The sequence below is a fragment of the Typopeltis vanoorti genome, chromosome 9 (genome assembly GCF_054136105.1).
Source record: "Typopeltis vanoorti isolate ZY-2024b chromosome 9, IOZ_Tvanoo_1.0, whole genome shotgun sequence".
Taxonomy (NCBI): domain Eukaryota; kingdom Metazoa; phylum Arthropoda; class Arachnida; order Uropygi; family Thelyphonidae; genus Typopeltis; species Typopeltis vanoorti.
The window spans coordinates 21,015,793-21,039,275 of NC_143557.1; the positions used below are offsets into that span (position 1 = coordinate 21,015,793).

General features: G+C 35.6%; 1 protein-coding gene across 3 annotated transcripts in view; it reads right to left on the reverse strand.

The window, feature by feature from the left end:
• The window catches only part of Su(z)12 (Polycomb protein Su(z)12), a 498,478-nt gene that overhangs the window by 377,789 nt on the left and 97,206 nt on the right, over nt 1-23,483 (reverse strand). For all 3 annotated transcript variants that reach the window (XM_090397603.1, XM_090397604.1, XM_090397605.1), the window contains exon 3: nt 21,042-21,106. In XM_090397603.1, the coding sequence (XP_090253729.1) occupies nt 21,042-21,106 (65 nt within the window). The remainder of the gene's footprint in view (nt 1-21,041; nt 21,107-23,483) is intronic.

Below are 23,483 nucleotides of genomic sequence, written 5' to 3' on the forward strand. Positions count from 1 at the left end.
GGACTCTCATATCTGTGGTCTCTAGTCATTGGTCAAGTGTTTTACTTCTGACCCAGCTCTCAGATCTATAAGTTAAAACTGGTTTGAACACTGTCTTGTATACAGCTAATTTAGTGTTCCGACTAATTTCTCTCTTATTCCATATGAATTTATTCAATTGACTTCCGACCATACCAGCTTTGCTGATTCTGTTGTCTATTTCTATATTTAATTTACCATTTCAGTAAAAATCGTGCCAAAATAGCTGAAATGTTTTACTTGTTCCACAGGTTCTCCATTCACAACACAGTTGACATTTTCAATGATTCTGCCTATTTTCATTGTCTTTGTCTTTTTATTGCTGACCTTCATACCATATCTATTACAACAGCTATTCAATTTAGTCAGAGAATCTTGCAGACATGATATCAACATCTCCAATTTTGATATCATGTTTAACACCACTTTCCTTCATAATGTGATCCATATAGATAATGAATAACAGAGGGGATAATGTACATCCTTGTCTCACACCAGATTTAACATTAAACCATCTTCCTGTACTTCATTCAATTCTAACTGCTGACTTACAACTCAAATAAAGACTAAGTATTGCTTGATATAATGCCCCATTGACACTATATAACTGCAGCGTATTGAATAGCTTCTCTCTTGGCACCTTGTCATATGCCTTTTGCAGATCGACAAAACTTAAATACAGATCTTTGTTATATTCCCATGCTTTCTCGACTATTTGTCGCAAAGTGAAGATCTGATCCTGACAGCCTCAATTTGGCCTGAATCCAGCTTGTTCTTCACCAAGCTTTTCTTCCACAATTCTTCTCAACCGTTTCTCAAGTATACTTGCATAGATCTTGCCAGGAACACTCAGTAGGGAAATACCTCTGTAATTCTCACATGCAGTTTTATTTCCCTTTTTATATATGGGTACTATGAGAGCTCTATTCCAATCATCGGGAATTTGTCCCTCGGTCCAGGCTTTCTGAACTATGCAGTGCAGCCACTGTAAGACTCTTATACCACCATACTTCAGCATTTCTGGTCGAATATCATCTACTCCTGCTGCCTTTCCACATTTCAAGCCTTTGATGGCTTTTTCTACTTCAAGTATGGATATGTATTCCTGACTGCATGCCTGGTCAGTGTTTTTTACCACTGTGCTGTCATCACTGCTTGTTTCATTTAGCAGTTTCAAAATAATTACTCCATACTTCAAGGATAACTTTTTCTCCCATTTTCATGTCACCTTTATCATTTCTAATTCCTTTTATAGCACTCTTTCCTCCATTCTTAAGCTTCTTCAACAACCTCCAGAATATTTTGCCACCTTCTTGATATTTATTTTCTATATTCTTGCCAAAGTCCTCCCATGACTTTTGTTTAGCTGGTTTTACACAGTGTTTAGCATTCTTGCATTTGTCTCTATATTCTCTAAGAGCACAAGCTTACTTATTTGACAGGAACTTTTGGTATGCTTTCTTCTTTTCCTTCACTGCCTGTTTAACTTCCTGTGTCCACCAGGGAGTTCTGATTTTTTTATCCTTACAGACAACCTCACCACTCTCTGGCAGAATCAATCAATGTTTTCTTCAGAGTTTGCCACTGAATCTCCAAGGTTTGATTCATGTTCTCAAACTCTTTCATTTTTTCTTCAATAATCTTTGTGTATTTTAGTCTACAGCTCAGATCTGAGAGCTGCTCAACTTTTATTTGCATTAAAACTTTCTTACATGTTATTCTTTTCAATATGAAATTCAATTTTATCCTGCTCAAGACTATAGTGATCACTTCCAATTTCAAATAGTCTGTACACTCTGGTGTCCTGCACCATGGAGAAAACATCACTATCAACAATAACATAGTCAATGAGACTTTTCTTATTCCTAGCCTCTTCTCTCCATGTGAATTTGTGCACATTTTTATGTTGGAACATGGTGTTAGTAATAACCAGTCCATGTCCTGAGCAGAAATCCAACAGATATTTGCCTTTATTATTAGCTTTGCTCTTTTCTCCAAATTGTCCCAAAATATTTTTGTATGTCTCACAATTATTTCCTACTCTGCTATTTAGATCCCCAAGAATGACCAACTTTTCATTTTTCATTGTGTCAGTTGCTTTTTCTAAAGCTTCAAAAAATTTCTCCACTTCTACCTTAGTAGAACCTTCTGTGGCACCATAGCCACAAATGTCCCATTGTCTAGTTTGCCATGCTCATATTTGCCCACATTACTCTGCTTGAGACTGACTGCCATTCAAGAAGATTAGCCTCGTATTTTGTGTTGAATACTATGGCTACTCCTTCTTTTCCTTGATTGTCATTGCGTGAATATAACATTTTGTATTTATTGCTCAGAAAGATCTCACCAGTTTTTATCTTTTTTGTTTCAGTCACTCCTGTTATGTCGATCTGGTACTTATCTAATTCCTCAGCTAGCTCCATTTCTTTGCCATTCAGGCTTCTTACGTTGATAGTACCGATCTTTAACTCTGGTGATGTTGAGTTGGGGTTTATTTTCAGATTTGTTCCAGTAGCTGACTTTTCGCTGTTCACCCTGGTTCCCTGGCGAAAACAACGGGAGCCTTGTTTAATCGGGCGACGCCCTAGCCGGCATGAAATTTTGTCATGTTGTACCATCACTCTATATTTTGGTTTAACCAATAAGAATACAATTTGGTCAGCTAAATCCCAAATTGCGAAGGAAGTGATTGTCAGACATACAAAAATATTTTGGGAAAATTTGGAGAAAAGAGCAAAGCTAATAATAATGGCAAATACCTGTGGATTTCTTCTCAGGAGATGGACTGGTTATTACTAACACCATGTTCAAACATAAAAAAAAATGTGCACAAATTCGCATGGAGAGAAGAGGCAACGAATAAAAAAAAGTCTCACTGACTATGTTATTATTGATAGTGATGTTTTCTCCCTAGTACAGGACACTAGTGTTTACAGAGGATTTGAAATTTGAAGTGATCACGATTTACACTTGGGCAAAATAAAATGGAATTTCATATTAAAAAGAATAACTTGTAAGAAAGTTTTAAAGTGAATAAAAGTTGAGCAGCTCTCAGATGTGAACTGTAGACTAAAATACACAAAGATTATTGAAAAAAAAATGACAGAGTTTGAGAACAGCAACCAAACCTTGGAGATTCAGTGGCAAGCCTTGAAGAAAACACTGATTGATTCAGCCAGAGAGTCATGTGGTGAGAGTGTCTACAAGGACAGAAAAATGAGAACTTCATTGTGGACACAGAAAGTTAAACAGGCATTGAAAGAAAAGAAGAAAGCATATCAAAAGTTCCTAGCAAATAAGTCAGCTTGTGCTCTTAGAGAATACAGAGACAAATGTAAGAAAGCTAAACACTGTAAATCTAGCTAAACAAAGGTCATGGGAGGACTTTGGCAAGAACATAGAAAATAAATATATGAATAAGGTGGTAAGATATTCGGTAGATTGTTGAAGAAGCTTAGAAATGGAGGAAAGAGTGCTGAAAAAGGAGCTAGAGATGATAAAGGTGACATGAAAAAGGAGAGGAAAGATATCCTTGAAGTATGGAATAATTACTTTGAAAAATTGCTAAATGAAACAAGCAGTGATAGCACAGTGGTAAAAAACACTCACAGGCATACAGTCAGGAATACATATCCATACTTGAAGTAGAAAAAGTTATCAAAGGCTTGAAATGTGTAAAGGCAGCTGTAGTAGATGATATTCAACCAGAAATGCTGAACTATGGTGGTATGAAGTCTTACACTGGCTGCACTGCATAGTTCAGAAAGCCTGGACAGAGGGACGAATTCACGATGATTGGAGTAGAGCTCTCATAGTACCCATATATATAAAAAAAGGAAATAAAAATGAATGTGAGAATTACAGAGGTATTTCCCTAATGAGTGTTCCTTGCAAGATTTATGCAAGTATACTTGAGAAACAGTTGAGAAGAATTGTGGAAGAAAAGCTTGGCGAAGAACAAGCTGGATTCAGGCAAAATAGAAGCTGTCAGGATCAGATCTTCACTTTATGGCAAATAGTTGAGAAAGCATGGGAATATAATAAAGATCTATATTTAAGTTTTGTCGATCTGGAAAAAGCATATAACAAGGTGCCAAGAGAGAAGCTATTCAATATACTGCAGTTATATGGTGTCAGTGGGGCATTACATCAAGCAATACTTAGTCTTTATTTGAGTTGCAAGTAAGCAGTTAGAATTAAAGGAAGTACAGGAAGACAGTTTAATGTTAAATCTGGTGTGAGACAAGGATGTATATTATCCCCTCTGTTATTCATTATCTATATGGATCACATTATGAAACAAAGTGGTATTATACATGATATCAGAATTGGAGATGTTAATGTCAGTTCTTTGCTTTATGCGGACGATGTTATACTTCGAAATAAATCTGCTACAAGTCTGCAAGATTCTCTGACTAAATTGAATAACTGTTGTAATAGATATGGTATGAAGGTCAGCAATAAAAAGACAAAGACAATGAAAATAGGTAGAATCGTTGAAAATGTCAACTGTTTTGAAAGGGGAACCTGTGGAACAAGTAAAACATTTCAGCTACTTAGGCACGAATTTTAGTGAAGATGGAAAATGAAATATGGAAATAGACAACAGAATCAACAAAGCTGGTATGGTTGGAAGTCAACTGAATAAATTTATATGGAATAAGAGAGAAATGAGATAAAACACTAAATTAGCTGTATACAAGACTGTGTGTTCAAACCAATTTTAGCCTACAGATATGCAAGCTGGGTCAGAAGTAAAACACTTTAACAAAGACTAGAGACTGCAGATATGAGAGTTCTGAGAAATATTAAGGGCATGAACAGATGGCATCAATGGCAATATCATATTAAAAATGAGGATATTAGGAAATAACTTGATATTGTCAGCATCCAGGAATGCGTTAGCAGAGCTAATCACAAGTGGTATGGTCACTTAAACAGAATGGGAGAGGAAAGATTAGCAAAACAAGTGTTCTCTGCCAGGCTGGCAGGAAAAAATCCCCATAAGAAGGCCAAGATATAGGTGGATTGATACTGTATAATGTGCCTTAGATGATAGTAATATAAGATCTGATAATGTTGGAGAGTTTTGACAAGTAACAGACTGATTTGGAAGAAAATTGTAGATAGGAAGTTAGTAATGATGTAAATTATTCATGTAATACTATCATATCCTGTATACCCCTTGAGGGTACATGGCCGAAATTTTATGATGATGATGAATTCATAACAATTTAGTTGTATAATTGTAATAATAAACCACTTTTTTTTTTTGCAACCAGTCTCGTTATTTAATAGTATACTCATACTCTTTTTTTTCTGTTTTTATCTTTCTATTTGCACAAATGCAACCCATATGAAATGTATGTACCAAACATTTTGTTTCTATGATAGACATCAATCTGCAAAAAAAAAAAAAATATATATATATATATACAGTCATATCCCGACTTATGCGGTTTCATATATGTACGTATTCCTGTCCTGCTTCACGCCTGACCACTAGTCATATCTTTCCGGGGCCGGCTGCATTCGCCAGTGTCTCACATGCTGTGAACAAGCACTGACGTGTTTCGCACGGTCTCCATTCATACACGATTTTTATAGTCTACAAACCTTGCGATTGTTTAATGTTATGTTCTTGATAAAAATTTTATCACATAAAAAATAATAATGTCGTCCAAAGGAAGCAAGTCCGATTCTTCTACAGCTAGCAAGAAAAGAAGAACATTGACTTTGGAAACAAAACTCAACATTATTAAGGATTTTGAAGGCAGAATGAAAATTTGTGAGCTAGCATAGAAGTTTGATCTACAGGTATCCACAGTAAGAACAATCATAAAAGAAAGGTTTACAGATTTTAGAGGACATAGATTCTAACGAGGAACGAATTGTAGCCACAAGGTAAGGAATAAAAAAAATCATTAGCTTGCTATGAAGAAATTTTGCGTGACAAGAAAAAGACATTATGCCATCAGACGAATCTATTAGATTTTATGAAACCATTTACATCGAAATAACTTTCTTTTTTTTTTCTACGTACGAAAAACTACAATTATGATTATATTCTTAAAATATATGTGTTTTTGTAAACCTTTGGTCCCAATTAACTAATATTTTGTAAGTTTGTATGCAAAATTATGCCCGAGTTACGTGAATTCGACTTACGCACTTTTTGTTGGAACCACCTACCACGTAACTTTGGGGTATGACTGTATATATATATATATATATATATAAAAATGAGATCATAGCAAGCTTCTAAGTTTCTTCTCTTTTCAAAAATACTCCTAAAAAAACTATTGAGATAAACTCTCCAGAAACGTTCTCTCTTTTAGAACATTGTGTAAATTCCAGTTGCTTTATATATGAAATAAGAATGAAAAAAGCAAGAATGAGCAAGTCAAAATTGAAGGCAATAATGATCATTTTTTTTTCTTTTTTAAAAACAAAGCTCAGTCCTATAAATTATATATTTAGTTTAATCCTTTATCCAAGTGTAAACAAACAAATTTTGCACCTGAAGTATCTTCAGGAATGGGGCAACTCCTGGCAAAGGTGGACTGAGTTCACATCACTTTCCTTGGTATCCTATAATGCAAAGCACATCTCCTTGCAGACATGTATAATGCTATGCATTATAGGGAAGGGTCATTACTCAGACCGATTTCGACCTTTATTGAGGTCTCTTCAGTGGAAGCCAGATCCAAAGGTGATACCAAGGTTGAAGCAATGCAGGTCATATTTCCATATGCCAGTTGCCAAAAGGTGTCACACCTTATTATAAAATTACTCTGGATTTGAGAAAGATGTTGGAAGTTTTTTTACTTGGTTAGACCATAAATGAACAGATTTAGTTTAATCCTTTATCCAAGTGTAAGCAAACAAAGTTTGCGCCTTAAGTATCTTCAGGACTGGTGAAACTCGTGGCAAATGTGGACTGAGTTCTGATCACTTTCCTTTCCTGATCACATGTATAATGCTATGCATTATACATGTCTGCAAGGAGGTGTGCTTTGCATTATGGGATACCAAGAAAAGTGATCAGAACTCATCCACCTTTGCCACGAGTTGCCCCAGTTCTGAAGATAATTCAGGTGTATGCAAATCTGAATGGGTTAGTAATAGTATTATGTTATAATATTATGGGGCCAAGGGATGTTGAAATGCATGTACACAAATGCCAAAAGTATCAGAAATAAAGGAGAGGAGTTTTTGGCATTGGTCATGTCAACGTGCCCCAAAATTACAAGTATCAGGAAGACATCACTGACAGAAAATGACTTACTTACAGGGATAGAATGCAAAACATTTTGTATTTTTGTGGAGAAAAAATAGAGTGAACAGGATGGCAGAAGGTGGGGTATTTATTGCTGATAAAGAATCTTCATCAAAAACAATCTTCACAGAAGATAAGGAGGATTTTAGGTCTGGGGAAATAGTTCATTTGAAGCTATTTGGTGCTAGATAGTGGCCAATAAAACATATTTTTGTTGCTGCAACAGACCAGGGTGTCCAAAGGAAAATGTAGATGTCATGCATCAGTAGATTAGCACGCGATGGAGATTTCATCTACGAGAAGAGAGATGAAGAGAGGAAGAGGGGGGGGGGGCAAGTAGGAAGTGGAATTTATAGAGTTGCTAAGGCATAATTACCTCAAACAGCATTCATGTGATAGAGATGTTTAAGAGTGCTGAATCTGGTAATAGTATCCGAAGATGCATCCATAACCAAAGTAGACGCTCTGCCTCCAAATGGAGAAAGTGATCATGTGGTCTTGTCCTAGAAGGTTGCTAAACATTTGGAATTCTCTGTCAAGAAAGGGTTTATGTTGAACTATAAAGATAGTAATCATGTTAGCCTGATCGGCTTAGTGCTTAGCATACTTTGCGCTTTGGACGTCGTCGAGTAAAGACCCGTTTTCTTGTGCTCCAAGTCTAAGCTATTTTCTCATCATGAGCGGATTAGTGCAGCTTAAGCCGATTACTCAGTGCATTTTCCCGTGTTCCCATAAGTGTTTGCCGTAGGAATGTCTACCACAGTGGGTAAACCAGTAATTCTACCCCGTAATTCTACAGTATCCAGCATGGCCACTTCTATCAGAAAAAGCAGTAAAGTAAATGATTCTACAATGAAATCTCCAGAACCTTCTTGAAGTACTTCTAAGGATATCAGACGGACATCACGAATTCTCTAAACTTACTCGAAGGACTGGACTGGACGAAAGCTGCATCTTGAAATGTGATCCTGTCAGTGCCCCATACACAGAGGAGAAGGTAATACAAGGTTTAAAATCAAAGTAAGAGGTTCTGACACATAATTGTATTTTACATTAAAATACAATTATGTGTTCCTAATATTGTTTAAGCACCTATCTGTTAAAGATCTTCTTCTTCTTCTTCTACGCGTTATTCCCGCTTCCTATGCAGGGTCTGCGTGTTACTTAGATGCGACTTCTTGTTAGTACTACTCCCAACCGACCCGTCGCCTGGTCTGCTGCTGGGGGGGGGGAGATATTTTTTGGCTGTAGAGGCGTATGTTCACGGGGCCGGTTTGCCTGCTTGCGGGATGAAAAACGCCAGATAAACTGGCGGAAAAAGCCCTACTGACCGCGCCCAAGACCGGCTAACTTGGCTATGCCTGAGGAAGATCCTCAAATTCATCACGTCTAGAACGGCAATCGAACCTGGGACACTCCTTCCCTAGGCATATGGTTGCGAAGCGCAAAGCCACTAGGCTAACCGTGCGGTACCTATCTGTTAAAGATAATTATGTTAAATTGAAAGAAATTATTGTCCGTAATTTGAAATGTGAAATTATACCTATAAGCAAATCCTGTAAAATTGATATTGTCATATGCTGGTTACCCTCCCAAATATCAAACAGATTAGTATCTATGCATTTCGAATAATTTGGTAAAACTGAAAATATCACTAGTACTAAGGAATAAGAGTGGGCTCATGTTCTGTCGAACAAGAAAAAAGTATTACCTTAAACGAGGATACAAAATTAGAGGAAATACCTTATGTAATCAAGGTTGAAAAAATGACTGGAAGTGTCATTATTCCAGGATGACCCCCAACAGCTTCCAATGCAGGAAGATTGGACACTTGAGAAAGCAATACACTGCACCTAAGTATGAAAAATGTAAAAGAATCGGACATGATACAAAAGACTGTAAGGGGCAAACTTATGAATCAATATTGGTTAAACACCCAGCAGTAAACCAGCCTAACCCAGATGAAGAGCTGGAGACAGTAGACTACGTACAAGAAAATAATACTGTATATCATATAGAAGAAAATAACCAACTAGGCACCAATGAAGAAAAGTCAGATCAAGGTGTTTCTCAAAATATATCAATTGTACCACCAAAAACAGAGGATCCCAAACAAGATAAAACAACAGAAGAAAGTGAAGAGAATAGTACTGGTTTAGAAACAGATAAAGAACAGGTATCTATGAAAAAAGAGGAAGAAGAGAACATGACACCTGATGAACCGAGAAAAAATGAAGCAAATATCAATGCTTTTACCCCAGTGAGAGGGGAAATAAAATTAAGTTCGTACCTAATGTAAAACCAAAAAAAAAAGAAAAACGAAAACAGGAGAGAGAAAAGGTCTGCTGATGTAACAATTTATGAAAAAGTCAATTAAGATAATTACCATGAACTGTAATGGAGTAAATAACCAAGTCTCACAAAAACTACTAACAAATATAACATACCAGAACCACGCAGACATAATCATGCTACAAGACACCAGATTACAAACACACTAAGAAGCAGAACAAAAACTACTCAGAAATCTGCAGTGCCACTACTACATTATTGGCAAACCAGCCCAAAGTAATGGTATTGTAGGTTTAATGACTTTGATGAGTAAGAGAAGTAGCATACAAATATTATCACATTGCACTTTAATAGAACAGAGCACTAGAGGTTGAGATAGTGTCGTTAATTAACATTTATGGCCCAAAGACACATTCCACATATTACATACAACACACATAAAGCTTATACCCATTATTCCCCCAGCAATGCCTCACGGCTAGACAGGAATTTACATAAGTCGATTTATTGGATTAACCGTTAAGGAAGTTTGCCACTTGCCATCAACTTTTAGTGACCACTACATGGTGAAGGGTAAACTTTCCCATGAGGCTAACAACAGAAACACATACACCAACAAAAACTACCCACTATGGAAGTTAAACAACAGTATTATTAACAGAGATACATTTACAACAGAAATAGAAAATTCAGTGCATGCCTGGAACAAATTCAAAATAGAAGTAAAAAACGCTGCTATAAAAATTTCCAATGAAAACATAGGAAATGCACAACGAACCAAGAAAAAATAAGTATAATCAAAGAACTAACACGAAAACACAACACAGACAGTATCCCCCACCCCAGAAAATAAAATAGCTACTAATGCTCTTAAAGCAAAATTAATACAAATAAAAATAAAAGAGAATGAAGGGAACATTCTATAAGTTCGATGTATACATGAGCATTATCAGGCAACTCAACAACATGCAAAACTCATTGAGAGAGCTTACTTTTAACAAAAAACATGGAGTGCATATGTCATACACTACATGCAAAGACTAATGCCTGGCAAAATAATTTGTTCCCTTCTGCAATCAAATGGCAAAACACCAAAAATTTTCCATGAAATTGCAGAGGGGTACAACTTCATTAACAACCATATAGCAGTAAAAGATTTCCTAAACACGAAACCGAAACAAGCGCATATCAATATCACGTGAGCAGTTATACCACCACTACAACACTGAGAGATTGAAAGAGGTAAATTAAAATTAGCCAATGTACTTAAAAAGGCATTCAGACTACCAATAAATCCCAAATTAAAAACATTCTTCTACAAAGTACACCATGCTTGTCTAACTACCAAAATATGGTGCACAGCAGAAGGTATTCCCCTTCAAGGCCCAGCCAAATGTTACTTCTGCCCCAACCCAGAAACATTTTACCACATAATGCTATTCTGTCCCCATACCTCTCCAATATGGAACACTGGTCAAAAATTCATAAAACACAAAGAACCTTTCACAGAACACACACTGTTCTGGTTAAAGGAAGGAAACAAAAAACACCGAAGCAATTATAATCATAACAACCATGAATTCCATCTGGACATACAGATGTAATAAAATTTATGGAAGATCAACAGGCCCAGATATAATATACTCAAAAAACTCAACAAACAACTAAATGAAATCATCACAGACACAATAAACAGAAAGATAACAAAACACCAATGGCAGCAGATAGGCCTTATCTCAGAGGATTTTGAAGAAAACATACAAATCATCGAAATCAGAGACCCGCTGTAAAGAAAAAACATGAAAAAAATAAATAAATAAAGCCCATACACCTCACTCTGAAAGGCAACAATAATCACTAAATAGAATGCTGAAAATTAAAAATATAATTTATATGTTTACACTAAAGTGTGTTAAATCTTGAATAGAAGGAATTATAGTAATATACCTATTGTTCAGATTTAACAAGTATCAAAAATCCTGCTAAAGTACTTGTCTGTTAATAAGAGAAACTGAATGTAAATGAAATAAAGTTAATGTCTGTTCCTTTAAATTTTGATATTGTATCATCGAGTATTTTGTATGAGAAAAATAGAAATTGTATATGTGGTGAATTGTGCATAAGTATACCAAGGTCAAGCTAAAGTTCCAGACAAAACAAGAGGATTAATTAGTGACCTGTGGCTAACATGAACGCAAAGGTCAACGTTGTATAGGAGTTTCCCGTGGAAATGCAACGACAAGCAACGGTATCGGGTGTAGAATATCGAGGTGCCGAGTGGACAATGACGTAAGAGCGGGAAGGTCATTGGAGCCGGATATATAGAGATTTATGATGCCGAAAAGGGGCTTTTTTTCCTGTTGTTTCTGGAGAGTCGAGGTTCCAGTATGGTCAGGAGTGGAGTGTCAGAGTGCAGTTATGTGGTCAAGTAGAATTCCAACGTGAGATTTAGGACTCCATATGGCAATGAAGTCAACGTAACCCGAGGAGATTATGCGGAAATACGAGGTCGGATAATGGCAGCTAAACTTCAAAAAGATCGTAGGCAATGAATCGTGACCGTATTCCCAGACCTACATACAAGAAGCAAAGCCCAGAAGAACGTAGCAGCAAAAGAAACTAGTCTAGGAAGGAACTGATGTGAAATTACAAGTCACAGGAATTCAAAAGATGTTCGTAAATAAAAGCCAGAAAGATCCCGACTTCACTTCCAAGTAAGAACTTTCCATTTGTCTAGTAGGAAGAAAATCAGTAAATTTTGTGAGGGTGAATGAAATTTAACCGGAATTGTAATTTATATAGTAATGCAAGACTTTAGGAACTATACCATTAGATGAGATTAATTACTCTGTGCTAGAGATCATAGCTAAGTTATAGAGTGTAATTCTAGAATCTGATGTTCATAGATAATTCCTGAACCTGAGTTTTATGTGATGATAATCTAAAATAGGCTAAGTTTTTAAGGGGTAAGTTTCGAGGCATGTGATCCCTGAAAAGTTCAAGATTAGTTAAGGGACTGGAGTGTATATATTATATTGAATTGCTTAATAGAACCTATATGCTAGACTCAGTTGAATTTATTGAATGACAATTGTATATCTCTTTTTCTTAGTAATGAATAAATTCTTTTCTTGTCAAACAAATAACTCCTGATCATTAAATTCAATGCACTGCTCATAAACCAGAACCTATGCGTATGTATTTGGATATAGTCACGACTGCAAAAGTGAGAAACATATGATTTTAGTATAGGAATAGGATAGAGAATTAAGAATTTGTGTGCCATACTGAGTGCTTTAATGTTGGATAAAGAAAATTCTCTTATCCTGTAAATTCTGGTGGCGCAGCTTAAACAAATAAATTCCAAAAATTTTTATCTGATTGAGCACTAGTAATCTAACAAAGAATTTGGCTCTAGCCCGAGGCACTGTCTCTATCAGAGTTACGCACACTCGAGCAATATATTAGTAGCGGCCATAAGTTTGAAGTACTACCAAGGATTAAGATTAGACAAGGGTCAAAACATAACAAGTAAATAACAAAATTAGCAGATTTTTCAAAGATGAAGCTGTACAAGAATTAATTATAAAAAATAATTGATAACACAAAAATAAAAAATACAAAAGAATAATTTTTACAAATGATATAAGTGTACAGGAATTGTATATAAAGGTCCACGCGGTTAGCCTAGTGGCTATGTGCTTCACAACCATATGCCTGAGGAAGGAGTGTCCTAGGTTCGATTCCCGTCGGTGATGTGAGGAGCTGAAGGATCTTCCTCAGCCATAGCCAAGTTAGCCAGTCTTGGGCATGGACAGCAGGGTTTTTTCCCCAGTTTATTCTGGGGTTTTTCATCCCGCAAAGCAGGCAAACTAGCCTTGAGAACTCAACACTACAGGCCGTAGGATACACCGGGGCATAAGGCTGACCACCTTGTCCTGTAAACGGAGTGAGGTCCGATGATCAATGGACCCTCGACACTGCAAGGTAAAAGAGGGTATAAGGAAGATGAAGATGATGTTTATCTATAGTGATACAATCCTTTGGGATAGATCTAACAACATTTTCCATTGCCATGACGAATTGGAGAGAAAAATTGTAAAATCTAGAGGAATCATCCTCAAACCCTGTACATTTAAATAATAATTTAAGCTACAACCTCCCAGACTGTCATTCTGCTGTGATCACATACTGGCGCTCACGAGATGCTATACGCATGCACTCACCCAACAATGTGGCCAATGAAAGAACAGCTTTGAATACGCTACTTTGAATACGTATACAACGTTTTCACATTAAATATGTATAGTGACTTTCCTGCGCTGTTCACAGTTTTTATCTTTAATGTTTAATGTTTTTTCTTTTCTAATATGAAAATACCTGAAGAAGGCTGTAAAAAGCCGAAACTAGTAGTGTGATACCATTAAACCTTTTTCCATTATCCTCAGTTCATGTCATTCAATTCTTTTAAAAAATGTTTAACAACCGAGTAAATCAACCTCAGTACATGTATATCTATATGTATATAGGGAAGCAGACATTGTATATATCAATAGGAACTTATCCTTTTAAGATAATTTAATAATATTGTATTAATCCAACATGTATCATATGATATACTGCCAAGAAAGGTATATTTACTTGTATATATGGAAGCAAACAGTGTATATTGTGTGTGTGTGTGTGTGTGTGTGTGTGTGTGTGTGTAAAGGATACCAAGTAATTTTATATTATCCCCAAGGTAAAAAACTTTTCACATCTTTATCTCATCCACAGTTTCTTATTCAAAGTAAAAGCACCTTGTAGCAACTTGTATAGGTAAAGTTGATAAGGCAATGTATTACTAAAACCTTGGTATTTCAGGGTCTAGCTACTCACTGAGGAGACCTCAAAAAAGGTTGAAACCGGTCTGGGTAGTGACCCCCACCCCCAACACCCATAATGTATAACAGTATACATCTCTTAGTGAGATGTGTTTTACATTATGGGAAATACTAAGAATAGTGATCAGAGCTTTACCCATCTTTACAACGAGTTGCCCTGGTGTTGCACTACCTTTAGACTAGAACTACGTTCAGGCGCAAACTTAACTGTTTTGCTTACTTGGGAGAAGGAGTAAAAAAGTTTATAAAATTACTTGGTATCCTTAATATATATTATCCCCAAGATAAAAAAAACTTTTCACATATACATACATATATATATATATATGAAAGAATGATCATTAACTCGGTGAACATACATATTTTTATGAAGAATTGAATGACTAGAACCGAGATTTAAGTAAAAAGGTTTTAATATAAAAACACCACTAGTTTCGGCCTGTAACAGTCTTCATCAGGTGACATTATAAAGAAAGAAAAAAGAAAAAACACTAAACACTGAAGGTTAAAAGACTACGAACAACATAGAGAGTCTCTATACATAATTAGCATGAAAACGTAGTTGTATTTAAAGCTGTTATTTCATTTGTTGCATTGTTGGGAGAGTGAATTAAATGAATTACTATCCCAACAATGCAACAAACAAAAGAACAGCTTTAAATATAACTACAACGTTTTCATGATAATTATGTATAGAGACTCTATGTTGTTCGTAGTCTTTTAACCTTCAGTGTTTAGTGTTTTTTCTTTTTTCTTTCTTTTATAATGTCACCTGATGAAGGCTGTTACAGGCCGAAACTAGTGGTGTTTTTATATTAAAACCCTTTTACTTAAATCTCGGTTCTAGTCATTCAATTCTTCATAAAAATATATATCTACTCTCTATATATAAAAAGATAAAATAAAATTTGAAACGTTTTTATGCCACGTTTTTTTGTCTTTTCAAGACTAAACATGTCTTTTCAAGACTCCAATAAACTAGGTGATGGCTGTGCAGGACCAAATTCATCTACAAATCTGAAAACACACCGTAACTCAACATTATCAGAGTTAAAGATCGGTACTATCAACATCAGAAATCTGAATGGCAAAGAAATGGAGCTAGCTGAGGAATTAGATAAGTACAAGAATGACATAATAGGGGTGACTGAAACAAAAAAGACAAAAACTGGTGAGATCTTTCTGAGCAATAAATACAAAATGTTATATTCGGGCAATCACAATCAAGGAAAAGAAGGAGTAGCCATAGTATTCAATACAAAATACGAGGCTCATCTTCTTGAATGGCAGGCAGTGTCAAGTAGAGTGATTTGGGCAAATATCAGAATGGGGAACTGGACAATGAGACTTATTTGTGCCTATGGTCCCACAGAAGGTATGACTAAGGTAGAAATGGAGGAATTTTTTGAGGCTCTAGAAAAAGCTACTGACACAATGAAAAAGGAAAAGTTGGTCCTTGTTGGGGATCTAAATAGCAGAGTAGGAAGTGATTGTCAGACATATAAAAATGTTTTGGGAAAATTTGGAGAAAAGAGCAAAGCTAATAATAACGGCAAATACATGTTGGATTTCTGCTCAGGACATGGACTGGTTATTACTAACACCATGTTCCAACATAAAAATGTGCACAAATTCACATGGAGAGAAGAGGCAAGGAATAAGAAGTCTCATTGACTATGTTATTACTGATAGTGATGTTTTCTCCCTGGTGCAGGAGTACAGAGGATTTGAAATTGGAAGTGATCACTATTTAGTCTTGAGCAGAATAAAATTGAATTTCATATTGAAAAGAATAACATGTAAGAAAGTTTTAAAGCGAATAAAAGTTGAGCAGCTCTCAGATGTGAACTGTAGACTAAAATACACAATGATTATTGAAGGAAAAATGAAAGAGTTTGAGAACAGGAACCAAACCTTGAAGAAAAACGTGATTGATTCAGCTAGAGAGGCATGTGGTGAAGTTGTCTGCAAGGATAGAAAAATTAGAACTCCATGGTGGACACAGGAAGTTAAAGAGGCAGTGAAGGAAAAGAAAAAAGCATATCAAAAGTTCCTGGCAAATAAGTCAGCTTGTGCTCTTAGAGAATACAGAGACAAATGTAAGAAAGCTAAACAGTGTGTAAAACTAGCTAAACAAAAGTCATGGGAGGACTTTGGCAAGAATATAGAAAATAAATATCAAGAAGGTGACAAAATATTCTGGAGGTTGTTGAAGAAGCTTAGGAATGGAGGAAAGAGTGCTGTAAAAGGAATTAGAGATGATAAAGGTGAAATGAAAACAGGAGAAAAAGATATCCTTGAAGTATGGAGTAATTACTTTGAAAAACTGCTAAATGAAACAAGCAGCGATGACAGCACAATGATAAAAAAAACACTGACCAGGCATGCAGTCAGGAATACATATCCATACTTGAAGTAGAAAAACCCATCAAAGGCTTAAAATGAGGAAAGGCAGCAAGAGTAGATGATATTCAACCAGAAATGCTGAAGTATGGTGGTACAAAAGTCTTATGGTGGCTGCACTACATAGTTCAGAATGCCTGGACAGAGGGATGAATTCCCGATGATTGGAGTAGAGTTCTCATACTACCCATATATAAAAAGGGAAATGAAACTAAATGTGAGAATTACATTGAAAATATTAACTGCATTGTGAATGGAGAACCTATAGAACAAGTAATGCATTTCAGCTACTTAGGCATAATTTTTAGTGAAGATGGTAAATTAAATATGGAAGTAGACAACAGAATCAACAAAGCAGTGCTATCTCGCTAATCCGAACAAATAAAAACCGTGCTCGTTCGGATTAGCGAATTTTCCACCAAGAGACAACAATAACCAGCGTTTAAGAAAAAATCATCAAATTCTAATGGTACATTAATTTAATTCTGTAAATAAATTAACTGATAGAAAAAAGCTACTGTACTGTAATGTAAAAGAAAACAAAACAAAAAAACGGTACACAAGTTTACTTTAGTAAAAAATTTAATTTGTATGCATCTGTATTGTCGAGGATTCTGATTTAATAAAATTGCATAGTTCAGTACGTAACTTAATTTGCATAAAAAATGTCACTTTCTTGTACACAAGACAAAAAAAAGTTTTACAAAATAACACTAACAATAAAAAAGTTTTTTTATTTCTTTATAAAAAAGTCACTGATTTTCTTTTGCTTCTTGGAAGCTAAACTTTTTTCAAATGCTTCTTCTCGGAGCTGCATTAGCAACAAAATTTTGTGGAATGGCGTATCATCCTGCTTAGCATATTCCATACAACATATTAAAACTGTCAGCTGCCTCTTCATGTTTTACTTTTTTTACTTTGAGTTCTTCATGGTCATCATCGTCTTTTAATTCATTCTGTAGAGTCATATTTATAATTTCAGCATCTGATTTGATTTCGAATTCACTTTCAGTTCTACCTGTAAACCATTCCGTAACATCTGTTTGTGAAATATCAACATCTGAAATTATATTTTTAACCAAATTATGCAAGTTCTGAATTTCCTCTTTTTGTGTATATTTGTGATTCATGCTGACAATACAGTACATACTTTATAGTATAAAAATGTAAACGTGAACACACAATAAATCAAAACAGGCCTCCATTATAACCGTCCAATTGGCAGTATGAAAAAAATACTGTACTGTAATAATAATAAAATAAATAATAAAGTTAAAATAATAATTATTAAATAAAAATAATAGTACACAAAATAATAATACGCAATAAATAAAACTTTTATTCTTTTAAACCGCAGTTCAGATTACTGGAGGGCTCGGACTAAAAAGGTTCGGATTAACGAGATACCACTGTATTTCTAAATAAATATGCCACAAGTTTGCAAGATTCCCTGACTAAAGTGAATAACTGTTGTAATAGATATGGTATGAAGGTCAGCATTAAAAAGACAAAGACATCGAAAATAGGCTGAAACATTGAAAATATCAACTGCATTGTGAATGGAGAATACAGAAGAAGTAAAACATTTCAGCTACTTAGGCATAATTTTTAGTGAAGATGGTAAATTAAATATGGAAATAGACAACAGAATCAACAAAGCTGGTATAGTAGGAAGTCAATTGAATAAATTCATATGGAATAAGAGAGAAATTAATCAAAACACTGAATTAGCTGTATACAAGACAGTGTTCAAACCAATTTTAACTTATGGATCTGAGAGCTGGGTCAGAAGTAAAACACTTGACCAAAGACTAGAGACTGCAGATATGCGAGTCCTGAGAAAGATTATAGGTGTGAACAGATGGCATCAATGGCAATATCATATTAAAAATGAGGATATTAGGAAAGAAATTGACATTGTCAACATCCAGGAATGCGTTGGCAGAGTTAATCTCAGGTGGTATGGTCACTTAAACAGAATGGGAGAGGAAAGATTAGCAAAACAAGTGTTCTCTGCCATGTCGGCAGAAAAAAGACCCAGAGGAAGACCAAGATATAGGTGAATTGATAGCCTTAGAAGATAGAAATATAAGATCTGATAATGTTGGATTCTTGATGGGTAACAGACTGATTTGGAGGAAAATTTTAGATACAAATTTAGTAATGATTTAATTTTTCATGTAGTACTATTGTAAAAATAATCATAATTAAAATTCTGAATATTTTTACGAATTGCTTATGTTAAAATGTTTATTAGTTTTAGTTTCATAACACGCATTGTCTGCACTTGCGATGTGCCCATTATGGAAATTGTTTTGTTAAAAGTGATATGTAAAGCAGTTAAAAATTTAATGTACTTACCGGATTTGAACAGTTGTGTTACTTTAAACAAATTTATCATGGTTTGAAATATTAAGTTTTGTGTTTTATGAAGACATTCTCTTGTCGCTAACGGAAACAACCGTGTCAGCCATTATACACCTAGTGTCTCGCTTGTCGTTTTCAAGGAGAGCGCATGCTCGCTGAGAAGTTTGATGTGTGATTGACAGCTGACCTTTATTGAGGTCTATTCAGTGGGAGCCAGGCCCAAGTGGAAATACCAGGCAGAAGCATAAGCAAGGTCATCTCTACTTATAGGAGTTGCCAAACGGTGTGCCACCTTTTTATTAAATTACTCTGGATTTAGAGAAAGATGTTGAAAGTTTATTTTTCACTTGGTTAGATTATAATAAATTTAGTTTAATCCTTTATCCAAGTGTGAGCAAACAAAGTTTGCGCCTGAAAGTATCTTCAGGACTGGGGTAAGGTGGTACAACAACACTGGGCAACTCGTTGCAAAGGTGGAGCAAGCTAACATCACTCCTATCTCAGTATCTCCCATAATGCAAAACATCTCCTTGCGGATTTCCTTGTTTTACCAAGGAAAGAATGCCACCGAGGCTACCAAAATCATTTGCTCAACTTATGGAGATATATTGAAGGTTAACAAATGTCAGCGATGGTTTAGGAGATTTGCAGAAAAAAATTTTGATCTCTCTGATCGTCCTCGATCTGGAAGACCTCTTAATCTAGATGACAATCCTCTTAAGACTCTCGTTGAATCAGATCCAAAACAAGCCATACAAGAATTAGCAGAGAAACTTAATTCATCATGGTCAACTCTCCAAGAGCACTTACATAAGAGTGGCATAGTTCTTAAACAGGGTGTATGGGTACCGTATGAACTCTCAGAAAACAATAAAGCACAGAGACGGGCGATTTGCAATTCACTGTCGACCAGATAACAAAATGACCCCTTTTTGGAATGAGTCAGAACTGGTGACGAAAAATGGGTGCTGTATAAGAATAATAAACGCAAAAAACAGTGGCTTTCTCCAAATCAAACTCCAATTCCAACAGCTAAAAATGGACATCATCTACAAAAGGTTCTGTTGTGCGTTTGGTGGGATATTCATGGAATTATTCATTACAAACTCATGGAACAAGGTAAGACTATCACAGCAGCCATCTACTGTGAACAATTAGAGCGACTACATCAAGCATTGTTAATCAAACGTCCTGCGCTTGTCAATCGAAAAGGGGTAATTTTGCAGCAAGATAATGCAAAACTACATTCTGCAAGAATGACTCAAGAAAAAATTAGGCAGTTAAGATGGAAACTTCTAACACATCCTCAATATTTGCTGGATATTGCCCCTAGTGACTATCACTTTTTCAGATCCTTAGAACACAGCATAAGAAATAAAACTTTCCGTTCGCAAGATGCTGTCCAAAGGAGTTCGATATCATTTTTTGCCTCCAAAGACAAAACGTTTTTCAAAAAAGGAATTCTAAACTTAGTAGATCGTTGGAATAAGGTTATAATTAACTATGGGAATTATAGAATTGAATAATGTTAATTTGTTCTTTAATAAAATTTATATTAAAAATGTAGTTCAAAAAATTGATTACTTTTCGGTCCCCCTTATACTATGATGACAGGAGGATTCACAATTCCTTTGGGAAAACAGATGGCAAAGGTGAAGAATATTGCGTAGATATAGATACCTTGTTTCCAATTTCCACTCAGAAAATCTCTTAAACTCAATTATACAAAAGTACCATGCATAACTATAAGATGATTTTTTTTTTTTTTTTTTTTTTTTAAATTTAAAACAAACTCTTACCTATTTTTGTGTGTTCTTGACATACGATGCCTCATATAAGTGAGAGTGCGTGTCAGGAATATGGGCTAGAAATGAATTTGAAATATAATGCTTAATGTTTGTTATAAAGACACATCAATTTTACAATTTTGGCTAATATTTGCAATTAAAAAAATAGCAATTTTAATATATATACAGGGTGTTCGGGATAAATTTGACATATTTATAATTAATTATATTTTTCCGTAAGTTACATGTATTAACACACACTTCTCTTCATTTAAAAGTTTGGACCCTTCTTCATTCATATACAAGATGTCAGAAAGGATGGATAGCTGGAACCCACCTGAATCATGGAAGAGAATAACTTGTATCATGATGATTCGTGCCCGCCATCAAAATAAGGATATTACGACTGCTGCCCAATGCTCCCTGAATACAGTAAAAACAATCAGGCATGAACTAGAGACTTGCAATGGTGACTACGAGGATGTAGCAAGAAGAAAGATCCCTAGCAGACGATCTGATTGCGTTCGTACAGCAGAATTCCTCGCAAATCTGCAGGAACAGGTGTTGAAGAACCCTGGCATTGGAATTCGGGCTTTGTTCGTGGAGTTGCTAACTGTAGTCAAGCCCTGGATAACAAGGGTAGCCAATGGTAGGCCGTATGTATGGCAGCAGGATTCGGCCCCTTGCCACACCTCTGGGAAAAGTCAAAAATGGTTGTCTGAAAATTTCTACGACTTCACCAGTCCAAATGTTTGGCCTCCAAACTACCCAGACCTTAACCCCATGGATTATTTTGTATGGGGCGCAGTTGAAAAAGACACCAATCGCACTTCCAGTAATACAAAAGCCCAGTTAATGGATAAAATTAAAACAGTTTTTGCGGCCCTTCCCAGGGAGACTGTAGCATCAGCTTGTTCGAGGTTCCGAAGCAGAATTGAAGCTGTGATCGATGCTAATGGTGGTTATTTTGAGTAAATCTTGTTGATAGTATTGTAATTAACTCTGCCTGTAATGTTTTTTTTGTCAATTCATTAAATTTAATAGATACAAAGAAGATTTTCTTTTTCCTTACGAAACTGTCAAATTTATCCCGAACACCCTGTGTATATATATATATATATATATATATTAATCTAAAATGTTTGGTATAATATTTCATATAAAATCTTCTTAATTACAAAGCCATTGAATTAACAATCAGTATAATTAATTTGACTAGTTTCACTTTTTATCGGAATTAACATAAAAATAGGCGACTCTCATAATAACAACAACTATTATAATTATAACACACCTGCTTACTATAACAAACTACAGACAAAGTCCCAACCAACACTCCAGAGACACAATGATATTCTAAAGGCAATTCACTATAACAAACTATTTCTTTAGGCCTTATCTCTACAGTGAGATTCCACTCTATAAAAGGATGTGAAGTAAAAGAACAAAGTATATTTTACAAAGATAACAAAAAAGTTAAGAGCTAATCTGACAGTGAAAATAAATTAGACATCATGCAATCAATATCATATTCAAATTATACAGCTAAGCTGGTTTACATATTGTACACTCGATGGACAAAACATTAGATACCTACCTAACAGTGTTAGTCCTCCTCTATTGAAAATAGCAGCCTAAATGCTGAGTCATCGACTGCACCAGATGCTGAAGTGTTGCCAGAGGTATTTCTAGCAATGCTTGTCGCAGTATCATCCACAATTGTGCCTTAGATGTCGGTCACGGATACATAGATCCGATGTCTTGCTCTACAGCATCCCAGAGAGATTGAGTCAGATTTAAATCTCGGGACTATAAGTTAACAATCACTATAACTGATTTTGAGGACCACTGGATGGTTCCAAACTCAGTTGAGTGTTCCTCAAGCCAAACCTGGGTGTTTTAGCCCAATGTCCTGCTGAAACAGATAACAGGCTGCAGGATGCATGTAGGTGATGAGCCAGCACACTGACACAAGAAAGTATGGTGCAGATATTTGAATTCTGTGAGCAGAACTGTATCATTACTTACACTTAAACACAGAGCTCTGGCTGTGTGTGTAAGTGTTTTTATAATGCCATAAAACACCAGCTTGGCTGGCTGAGTGGTTAGCATATCCACTCTCCATCCAAAAGGCTGTTGGTTCAAATCCCACCATGGGCATGGATGTTTGTGATTGTCTTTGGAAATACTAGTGGTGGTGGTCGGCAGTAGATGGCATTGGTGTAGTTGCGGTCAGTTGGGGTATATGATGTTACTGTTTATGTAGATATCTTCCGGTGTGTGTGTTGGCTTTCTGTAAATGGAACAAGTAGTGATTAGTCACCCATCTGAAAGGTGGGTGACTAATGTGTCAAAAAAAGGTAAACAGTTATTAGATTCTTTTTGTACTGTGAAGTGGATTTTGGGGTGTTAGCTGTTTAGGCAGGTGCCAAACACATCCAAAGTGTCTTGTCC